Raw genomic sequence first — 11311 nt, 5'->3', positions numbered from 1 at the left:
CAATCTCCACTAGAAGGAAAGACAAACCCCAAGCCTGGTTATGGATTTCTTCCCTGGGAAGGAGTCAAGAGCTCTGGGTAAGCCCTTATGGGGAAGAAAAAAAAACCCAAACAAACAAAAAACAAACCGAACCACTAGAGGAGGCCAGGGGGAATGCACCAAATCAGGTACGCACAGATCTAAAAATCTAATATTTGTCAAGACTCACGTGAAATTATACGCAGCTCTCCTGATGCGGTATCACCACGCTCTCCACGAGAGGGAGACTACCGGCTGCCCCAGCACGCCCGGCTGCCACAGCCAGCAAGGACCGCAGCGCCGGAGGGTGCCGGCAGTGCCACAAATCTGGCAGGCCCTGCTTCCATTTCAGCAGCAGATGTTGCCCTCATCTGGCCCTGATTTGAGCTCTAAATGGTCCTGTCCACCCCCTCCTCCGCCTCAGACCTCCACGGTGAGGAACCCAGGATAGAGTAACAAAATGGATTTATTCTCATTTCCTCTTCTTGTAGAGATCAGTTATGTACAGAAACTGTAAAAAAACCTCAAGAGCCTTCTAAGAAGAGCAATTACAGATGCTGCTGGAAAATAAAATCACAGGTACTGGAAGGAACCGAGAGTCAGTTCGCTTTGATTGGGGGGGAATGAGCCTTTGAGGGAGTCTCTCTCTCCTTTTCAAATATCCTTGATGACCTCTTCAAGCTCCTCTTTTGTGTACATGTGGAACTTCATCCCCGGCTCCACTGTGGCAAGCTGAAAGAGAAGGAGCAAGGGGTTAAGTGTGCCTGCATATGTGAAGTGACAGCACGGGGCAGGGAACAGAGAACAGGCGAAGCAGACGGAGCAGCTGTTCCTTCTCGGCTGCCTGATCTGCCAGCCCAGCAAGATCATTCCACCCCGTAACATGCTCTTTGATTCCCTAAAATAGCTGCCTGCCGCAGAAATAGCTTTTAATTGACTCAGTCTCCTCATAGTAGCAGCAGCAGGGAACATCTATCGGGAACAGGCAGGCTCTGCTTCTGCTTGCTGGGGAAAAAAAGACCCCGTTAATACGAGTCCTTCATCAAACACTCCTTGCAGAGGGGCGGTTCTCGCTGCAGTTCAGTTTGGCCCTCAGCAGAAGTGCCTCTTCTCCTCCAGTAACCCACCAAGGGTACAAATCCTGGCCCTTTACGTGCCTTATGAGAGCCAAGATAACAAAACACTCAAAAAGGGGACTGAGGGTTAGCTCTGGGATACTGAGGCAGAGGCAAACCTGCATTTTGATCACCAAACAATGACAATAAGCAAGCCACGGTGCACCTTGCAGCTGCCTGGTGCTCTGTACAAGCAAGCCAAAGAGATCTCTTGCAAGGTAGTGCCCAAGGGACGAAGCTGGGGGACAAAATACTCTGCCCTGCCCCTTTGCCAGGAGCAGCGGGAAGCAGCATCGAAGGCAGACAGCTGAGACGTGTCACAGCGCGAGTACCAGAACAAGAGATACTTGAAGAATGAGAAGACTGGAAGAGGAATGTAAGCGGGACTTCGGTTCACACCTAGCTCACAGCACGGAGAGCCCAAGATATGGACAGCTGCCACGGGCGGGCAAGCCAGAAAGCTGCAGGAGCTCGCTGAGATGCTCCAAACCTCGCTCGCAGGCACCCCCCAACAGCAGGCATGTATCTTTACTCTTAAGGGATCAAAGTGTTTGGTTGCAATTAGCTGAAGGAAAACTGCAAAGGGTCCTGGCAAATCCCAGAGCTCTTCCTAGGTTTCTCTGTTTGCAAGGTCACCCATAAAACCAGCACGAGATGGTAGGATACGCTTCTGGGGTAGAGGGAGGGTAGCATTAGCCTTTTCCAAGGAGAAATGGCCGGAACGTTCAGCCCGAGAGCCCCTGACAGCCCAGGTTTTATCTGGCACTCTCAGACAAGTCAGAGACACTTGCAGGTGTCACTTTAGGCCCCTCAAATCACCTGTATGGGCGCTGGCGTGACACTAGACCCCAACGGACTTGACAACACACATGTATACATCCCGAAACCCAAAACAACTATTCAGAGACACCAACTACCCTGCTTTTCCATGTCTGCTCAAACCTGTGCCTCACCTTCTCCCTACAAACAAAAGCTTTATTCAACTACTCCCTCACAGGCTTCACAGGGAAGTAATTAATTTAAAAGCCTAACATTGTTTAAGGCTCCTGACCTTTGCCGCCAACGGATTTAACTCTTCCACGACCATCACTTCTCTTTGCTGCTAGATGGAAAAAATCTCGTACAAGAGGGGGAAGCGGCTAAGGTAAATAAACCGGGAGCACCACATACTTCTAAAAGGCTAGAAAGCAAAGCAGCTACTTCAGGTAGAAGATTTTCAGCCAGAAGGGTGACTTGAGTCAATAGAGACCTTTTAATCCTCAGCACATTCTTCTCATACTTAACCCTGATATGATTCTTCAACACGTTCAGAGCTTTGCCAAGCACAGTTAAGCCCTGTTAAACGGGGACATGACATAACGATACTGTACACGCTCCTCTGCCTCAATTTCTTTGCACTGTACTGCAGATCTTCCAGAAGAGACCTGGAGCTGATCGAGAGAGAATGGATCAGTGCGGGTTGGGATTGCATCTGGGGAAGCCGATTTTGGCTGGCCAGCATCGTTTCCGGACAGAGCGTTTAAGTTTTCAGCATGCTGTTGGTCCTTTCCCCCCCTCAAAGAACACTGCTTAATCATGTTAAAAAGGGTCCCCAGCAGCAGTATTTAATAAAAAAATGGACTGCACACTTTTAGGCTGTTTGGGAAACAGGTTCCCAGTGCTCAGAGGGAAAGGAATGGGAGAACGATGGGAGGAGAGCAGCTCAGGAGTCGGAATGACGTGATTTGAAAAGGTCTAGTGTCTCATAACCCGCCAGAAATAGAAGCAAACTCTATACGCCAGCCCTGTTCATCATCTATCCATTATCACTAACAAACTGGAAGGGTTTTTACCTTTGCTACCCAAAAAAGGAGCAGTACAAGTCTAACGAGGTAGGGTTTAATGCGACAGGTACCACTATGTTTGTGGGGATCTCCGAGAGCACTGCATGCTCGGGTCAAGCTGAGCTCTGCGAGCCTGACTGCTTGCATGCAAAAGCCGGAGGTTAGAGGAACACATTCGTTCCCGGAGGCTTCACCTCTTTGGTCCTCCTGTCCAACAGATTTTTGGCACCAACCCAAGACTGAATATAGCAAGTCCAGAAGCTGTATAATTTTCATTCCTTCTAATATTACAAGTACCAGGGAAAAAAAGAATGGCTAAACCCAGGGGAAGAAAAAGCGATCCGGCTCACACGATGGGTTCCCGCTGGCTGACTTGGCCTGTGTAAGGTCAGCAGGGGCTCCAGTCCACGTCCAGGAAGCCCCCCGAGAATCGTTTCTGCCAGCACTCGTGGATTAGCCAGGCCAACTGGCCAGGCTACACGCCTCTAGAAGTCAAAAGGAAGCTCCAACCTCCTCAGTGTGCCACATACAACACGCTACAACGGGCTAGCTTGAAAACGCAAGAACATCTGCAGCCCTTGGGAAGTCCTGAACTGTTCCACCAACTCATTCCTTGCTCTAAAAGCAGATGCAACCCTTCTCTCCAGAAAGCAAGCAGGCAGCTTTCTCAGCTGGACATTTAAAATGTAAGACACTATCAAGACACTCGCTGCGCAGCCAGCAGGATTTGCACTGAGGAAGCACTCCGCAAGCCACAATCACACACTGCTAACTGCGTCGCAGTTACCTCAATGTTGGTTGCATTCAGTTTCTCCTCCATAACTTGTTTCAGGATGACGAGGGAAGATTTGATTGCTTCTTTCAGCGTCATGGACTGTAAAACAAATCACTCATTAACTGCATTGTTGACGCTCAAGCAAGTTACCCCTTTTGACTGCGAAAGCGTGTTGCTTTCCCTCCCCCTCTTCTCAAATCCTTTAAGCTGTCACTGGTAGCAAATTTAAAAGCTTATCAAGTTATCTACAGCATCAACAAGAGATCAGAGGGCACTATTCAGGCAGGACAGTGACAATTGCAAGGATGGCAACTTTCTGCTTCTGTAGAACCTTTTACAAAGCTTAAGAACTGTTAATCTGGGCACATAAACCTTACTGTCGGGATCAGGACACAAGGGTCCATTTCTCTTCACCAGTTACTGTTTATCAAGCAGTTCCTTCCAACAAGCTCCAGTAGGAGCTCTGAAAAGCCAGGCTCCCTCTTGGCAAAAGCCTTCATGCTTTAATCACATAAATCCCTGCATGAGGGGGAACTAGAGCCAGAGGGCCAGGCAACATTTGAAGAGTGATGATAGCTGTGTTTGCAGTAACTTTGCACTTGGAAGATGGTTAACAAGCCAGGGAGCCCAGAACTTGGATAATTCCGCTAGTGAACAAATTAAGTTATTGAGTCTTAGGCTGGAAGTCTTCACAGCGATCAACACCATCAATTGTGCTTTTCATTACAGCGTTTAGTTTCTTACCGCACAAAATGGGCAGCTCCCTCCTCCTGGAGGGAAGAAAGTTTCTATTTAATATCAAAGAGAACTACTACTTGCAGCATAAAAGCCGTTAACTTCACTGGTTTAACAGGTCTGGTGAAACGAAGCCGCTCGCTTTAGCTCCTGACACTTCAGGCTGCATCCATACTGAGCCCCAATGCCGACTGGCATCATTCGTATAGCAGCTCTTTTATTTATAGAGTACTTCCTGACATGGTCTTAATTATCTCCCGCTAGAGGCAGAGACCGGCATCTCGGACACCGGTCTCGTGTTCCAGCTGCAGCCTAGGAGGAAGCTGGTGGTAGTAGTACTCCTCGTCGTAAAGATTCTCAGCAGCAGCTCAGCACTGACATTTAATCACGGGATCAACTGCCAAGGACCGAGTCCCACCCTGACAAGCTCACGCACCTCCTCTACAGCGCAAGAAGCGTCTTACGGATCACTCATCGGGAAGGAAACTACCAGATCCTTGTAGGTTGTGAGGTGCCTCTAACTCGTGAGATTTCAACCCCAATCCAGCTTTTTACCTTATGGTAAACCTCTTGCAGAGAGCTCTGTGCGCCTTCCGAGGCGGAGCCGATTGCTCTGGCATCGCACTGAACAAACGTCCCCGACGGGTCCATGTGAAACCTGTAGGAACATGAGTGAGAGAGTGAACGGCCGCTGCACCCCATCCCACGCTGGGGCACCCCAAGGCCTTTCCCACCAGACCCCCAGAGCACTCCCCAGAGCTCCCTGCACGGCTCAGAGCTGGGGAAGAACAAGGGCTCCTCAGGAGCGACAGCTTGACTGCGGGGCAGAGCTCGCAGCAGCCCCTCGCCGCGTCCAACCTCCTCCCTCATGCCCAGCAGCCTTGGAGGACTGCTGCGATTAGTGCAGCGGCAGGTCTCTCCTCCTGGCATGCAGAGGAGGAGAGCAAGGTTTGGGGAGTGCCAGAGTCACCTGCAGACCCACGCTGGGCTGGTAAGCTAGAAGGAGAGCTACACACTCCTGACACTGCCCTTCATACTCAGAGCAGAATCATTTTCCTTTTTATTTTCCCTCTTATCTTATTTTTTTAAATAAAACCAGCAAGTTTTCACTATTGCCTCTGGGAGGGAGACTTTATTGGGATGGCTCTGCTGAGCCGTTCCCTACCTCCAGCGGAGGTTGAGCGCTTGAAGCACAGGAGTTCAGGTTACAAGTACTCCACCACCTCCCCAAGGAATGTTACAGCAGGCTCCGCATATTATGTTACCGGTGGCTCTGCTAGTCCTTTAGGGAAAGGTAAGAACAAACTCGGGAGGAGGAGAGTTTTAACGCTTCCTTCCTGCCCAGGAAACCACATTCAAAAAAGCAAGGATTCAGTGAAGAGAGGGTGTTCTCTTCAACCCCAAACAAGCAGCCAGTGCTCAGGCTGCTGCAACCCGTGCTTTGAAAGGAAGGGTTTAAAAGCATTAACAAACACATCAGGTACATAATGGGATAAACCCCAAGCGTTTGGCTTAAGTAAAATCCCAGAATCAAGTCATTAAACTGTTCTGGGAAGTCCCAGTAAAGGTTTTTGTCTCTTCCCAGAGCTGGCCTGGGTTAAGAGAGCCGAACTTACAGCTGGGGTCCCTTCTCATCAACTCCTCCAAAAAGCAGCGCAACACCAAAAGGACGAGACTGCAACAGAAAGGAGCAAACAGGTTAGGTGAGGCCAAGGGCAAAGTCAGAGGGGAGCCAACAGGACCTCCCCAGAGCACCCCCAGCTCCGCACCATCGCCCCTGGGTCTGCGTCCTCCTCCCCAAACTGCAACGCCAGGTTGGACACGGCCTGTGTCACGCTCTCCACTGTCATGGTTTCGTTGTAGGTGAACCAGTGATTCTGCAAGGCAGGAAAAAAAAAAAAAAAGACTGAAATTATCACCTTGTTCCCAAAATATGACAATCCTGGATCGTTCACGCGGCGGGCTGGAGGGATGCCCTGTGTAGCCACAAAGATAACATCCCCCAGGCAGCCTGCCGGCACCCGGGGCACAACCCCGTTCAGCACCAGGAAGAGAGCAGGAAGTGCAGACAGAGCTGGGAGGCTCCTGCAGAGATTCCCTCGGGGATATCTAGGCCTTAGGATGCCACCAGGGAAAATGCAAGGCCGGAGCACTTTATCCCAGTGTCTGTTTCTGAAGCGATGGGGTTATCCAGATGTCCAGAGGGTGGAAGAGTGCTGACACGCACAAAAAACCTCACAGGAAAAGTCTTTACTACAGCACAGAGATTTGTACCTGGGAACTTCCGAGTAGTTGAGGTACCGAGTAAATTTAAGGGGCCAAAAGTATAACCAATACAACCAGTCTTTTGTCAAAACAAAGTTAGAGACACAGCCCCACACATTCACTGGAGCACTTCCACCAGTGCCGAGACACCCCTGGAGAACCTGCCGTTAAGATTCCCATCAAATGTGCGATACCAAAGAGGGAAAAAATACACAGGAGACTCCACCTGTTTGTTCTGCAAAAGCCCCGTGAAGGTAGCTATGCTCCCCACAAACCTCCTACTCCACACCGGTTCCTTTTCTGTAACAATCTTCCCGTGCCAGAGATCTCCGAGATGCCCCCAAGACTAGTGCTGTTGTTTTAAGAAGAGAAACGCCAAGTCTTACCTGAGTCTCCACTCTTGCTTTATCAATTAAAGTCTTTGCATCAGCTATTAAACCACTCATGGCACACCCTGGAATCAGAGAGGGAAAACACGAGTCATTTCACCAATTATTTGCGATGCACTCTTCCCTCAGACTTCCCAAAGCCCAGGATGAAATACGAAAGGCTGCAGGGCAGAGCAAGTCCCTGCGCGGGAGCAGACAGCAGTGCTGCACCACAGCTTGCTGGAAAAGAAAGACAGAATCGAAACAGATTTGCTCAAGAGCAAGGATGGACACCGAGCTGAAGGGCAGGTACATAACTGAGTGCTCCCTGTCACACCTCGCACCCACCCCCAATCTGAACTGGTTTAAAAAAGCCACATTTGAGGGTTTCCAAGAGAAGCTACCCAACAGAAACACAACCTGCTTGGAAGGGGAACTCATTCATCCCCTCCATGGGGAAGGCTGGCTAACCCACAGCTGGGGGGGGATGCAGCAGGAACCTCCAGCACAGATCCTGCTCCAGGAAGAGAGGGGCTGTATCATGAGCACATGGGAGAAGGAAATTAGACTCTTCAAGAGCTCCTTCCACGACCCATGTCATCAGCAACACGGGTATTTCGGAGGTGGTCTGCTTTTCAAGGCGACATATTTGGTAATGAGCCCATCCCGGGCCCCCTCACGGTGCAGGAGGCTGCTGCGAGCAGGGGTACAGGCTAACATTAGTGCTCCGAGAGAAACTGGCCTCGAGTCAAACCTTTTGCAGTAATTCCCTCCCAGATCTAAATTTGGGATAAGCTTTCATGAGGGAGGTCATTGAAGCAGGGGGGGTTGCTTCAGCTGCCTCTTCCTGCTCCTGTAACTATGTCCTGCTGGCCTGGAGCCTGGAAAACCAGTGACCAGAACCTGGTGTTCACTGGGAGGGATGAGCATTCCCACTTGGCTCGGCAGAGCTGCTTGCAGGAAGGCTAGCCCTGAAACGCAGCTTCTGAAACTCCCAGGGGACAGAGTCTTATTTTAAATATATATATCTCTTGCTCCAAAACTTGAGGGATGCTCCCAGGGCTCTACCAGAGGGGCACCCAAAGCTCACTGCTTTCTCCTTACCTATGTGGGAATCGATTTCTACAATCTTCTCGATGCTGCTGGGTTCCATGAGGGGAGAGGTGATCCTCTTCTCCACGGCCAGGCAGACGCCCTCCGAGGTCTGGATCCCGATGGCCGTAGAACCAAGCTAAAAACCACCGCACAGTTACCACCACCGCACCCCAAGGCAGGGTCTAGCCGCGACAGCTCACATGAGTATAAACAGTGTAACGTTAATTTTGTCTTGTATTATTTGTACATGTTTTGTTTCGGAGACAATCGCATCACCCACAAGAGACTATGGCTTTGCACACCAAATCTTAAATGTTATGACTTGAACTAGGAAACTGGAAAGGTTAAACCCATGCTACTTCCCAGCTGATTAGTTTATCAGAACCCAGCAGGGCTGCTGCAAATCATTAATCTCTTCTCCAAGCAACATCAATTTTTACAGCTTAAAGCCTTATGAATTTAAAAGGCCTTGCGAATCTTCCCTTGCAAGACAGGAATTAAATTTTAAAGCGAGAGAGGAGGATTTCACATAATGGCCTTAATTCCAACTGCATCTGTACTTCTGGCTTGGACATTTTTATTTCCATTAGCTCTTTTTCTCCCAAGTGTCCTCATATCCACAAAATTTACAACAGGAATAAAAGCATTTTGCGCATGTACCATTTTCCAGGCAGCAGTTATTCACCCGCAGCCAAGATCACAGCAAGTTTTACCCGGGTCTCGCAGGACACCAGTGTCTCCACAACTACAGCCGAGGTGGGGTCAGATCTCAAGGGCTCCCGGCAGCTCCTACTTTGCTCCCACCAGCCCCTATCTTGCTCCCAGCACCCGTAGCTTTTCCACACTGGGGAATTTACTGGAATAACCATACCAGCTGCAGCGTGGAGATGCTGACTCTGATATGCAAGTATAATTTTAGCGGTAAGCTTCCCCAGGTAACTACACCGATAACCTTAGGCCTGGCAGAGGGCAATCTCCCTGTTGCAGGCACTGATGGTTTTAGATGTTGCCCAACGCTCCCGTCCTTTAAGCACACAGCCTGCCACAGCTGCGCACAAACCCCAAGGGAAGAAGGGACACCTGATGACATTTCTGATGTATTTTTGTTAATGAAGCTACAGCACACGAATAAAAACTCCTCCTACACCCCTGACGCACAGGTACCACACATAACATGTTGCAAGAGCCACCTGAGCTGCAGGAATTTCGTCGGCAAGTTTATGGGCTGATCTGGAAAAAAAGAGAAGCCAGAAGGCTTCCGTATGATTGCTACTCTAGTAGATGTATTTGTAATTATAAAGTCAGCACGGTGACTGACATCCTTCTGAGAGTTTTTACTTCCCAGTGCCTTAATAAACATCATTACTTTTTGTCTCCTCATTTAAGTAGTACTTCAACGAGCTAAACCAGAACAGGGAAGTCAAAGTCAGCACCCTCCTTTTCCCTAGTCGGAACACAGGCCTGCTCAGAGCTTCTTCGCTTCATCACTTGACCAGTTTCCCCCAAGTTTAAACTTATTCCCAGTCAGCGCCCACATTCTAAGAAACAAGAACACTTATTAAGAACACTTAATGCCTCAGGCCATTCGGCAGCAGTAGGTTAGTTTGCTCGTAATAACCTTTACGTTCACGTTTTAAAATTCACCTGAGCAAACGGTGACCCACTCCAACCCGCAAGAGCAGCAAGGTAAAAAAAGGAAAGTTGACCTAGTGAGAGAAAAGTTGCCACTTTGGGTTTGGTTTGTTTTTTTTTTAGGGGATTCCATCTTTCTAAAGCCCACGGACCAGAAGGGAACACGGCATTAGCTCAGGGAAGCGAAGTGAAAGCAGAGCACTCCTTTGCTCTTAGACAAGCGTTTACGGACACAAAGTGGACAAGGCGCTGGCAGTGTGAGCTTCTGCAGGCAGCGTCACAGTGTAGAGGCATTCAGGACTTCTCGCTTAAACATTCGCTTTTAGTAGGTTTGATTCAGGGATTAGCATCTTCAGATTGTGTTTGGTTTTGGGGTTAAATTGGTTGGTAGGAGAGAGGGAGAGGAACATTCCCCTGCATTTGGTGGAGATTGATAGCTTTTGATTCTTCACAATCCATAAAAGAACAGAGCTCCAGAAGGTTCGGCTGGACAGAAGAAATTGAACATCGGCACACAGCTCTCCTACTACAAATCGTAGGTGAAAGGCTGGCAAAGAGCTGCCAGAGCAGTTGCACGCAGGAGCAGTGCCTACGGGGAAAGGCAGTAGCTCCCACTCAGCGTTGCGTACTGCCCAGGGTGCCGGCCAAACCCTGCCTCGCTGCAGAGCGAGGTCAGAGTCCAAATAAGCGGAACCTGCCTGTTTTATTTCTGACCAAACCCAGGCTTTGGGTTTGAAAGAGCCCTTAACATCACAGTTTGGCAACCAGACGCAGCTGACCATACCTTTATGGCCTCAATGGCATACTCCACTTGGAACAGCCTCCCCTCCGGAGAAAAAGTGTTCACACCCCTGTAAGAACAACATCAGAGACGGTGTAAAGGGCAGGAAACTGAAGGCTGACAAGAAATGCAGTTCCTTATTCAAAAGCAATAGCGGGAAGGGTGATGCCAGCTGGGGACAGGCAACACAGGAGGGGCAGCTGGAACACGTCACGGCTTCGCTAGAGCCCATCACCCTCGTGGCAGACACTCGCAGGGTCTGGATTCAGGATGCTTACAGAGAAAGAGAACAAAAGGAACACCAGCAGGTCTAGTTACAGGTGAGGAGGAGCTCTGTTTCCACAGCACACTTCACACCGCGGATGCTGGAAGCACGCTGCCTTCGGACTCCAAACAGTGCACCTTCTCTCAGCACCAGGAGACAGGAGGATTTTGTTTTACCAGCACAGACTCGTTCCTTTTTCTGGATACCCCATCACATCCCATCCCCATCCTCCCCAGACACCAGCCCAGCCTGACTTCCACCCCCCTGCACAAAGGGGGACGACGACCCTGCCCTCCTCCACCAGACCCATTGTGCCAGTAGCGGAGAGAAGCGCTGCGCCCGGGGACTCCATCCACATGCAAAACCCTCCAAGGGATTTCTTAAAAGCCACCTGGTTTCAGGAGACATTTAGCAAGATAAACTACAGCCTTATCAGACA

The 11311-nt window shown here is 49.7% G+C and overlaps 1 protein-coding gene across 1 annotated transcript; it reads right to left on the bottom strand.

Annotated features, from left to right (window-relative positions):
- Window positions 1–466: 466 nt before the first annotated feature.
- Window positions 467–10703, bottom strand: PSMA5 (proteasome (prosome, macropain) subunit, alpha type, 5). Its single transcript, XM_009707577.1, has 8 exons — window positions 10611–10703; window positions 8204–8330; window positions 7118–7185; window positions 6236–6343; window positions 6083–6141; window positions 5022–5124; window positions 3744–3830; window positions 467–750 (listed from the first exon to the last, which is right to left on the bottom strand). The coding sequence occupies exons 2-8, from the start codon at window positions 8250–8252 to the stop codon at window positions 673–675; spliced, it is 552 nt and encodes a 183-aa protein (XP_009705879.1). The 5' UTR covers window positions 8253–8330; window positions 10611–10703; the 3' UTR covers window positions 467–672.
- Between the last annotated feature and the right edge of the window lie 608 nt (window positions 10704–11311).

This window comes from Cariama cristata, unplaced genomic scaffold (assembly GCF_000690535.1).
Source record: "Cariama cristata isolate BGI_N322 unplaced genomic scaffold, ASM69053v1 scaffold19179, whole genome shotgun sequence".
NCBI classification, from domain to species: domain Eukaryota; kingdom Metazoa; phylum Chordata; class Aves; order Cariamiformes; family Cariamidae; genus Cariama; species Cariama cristata.
This window is presented reverse-complemented; position numbering and strand designations above follow the sequence as displayed.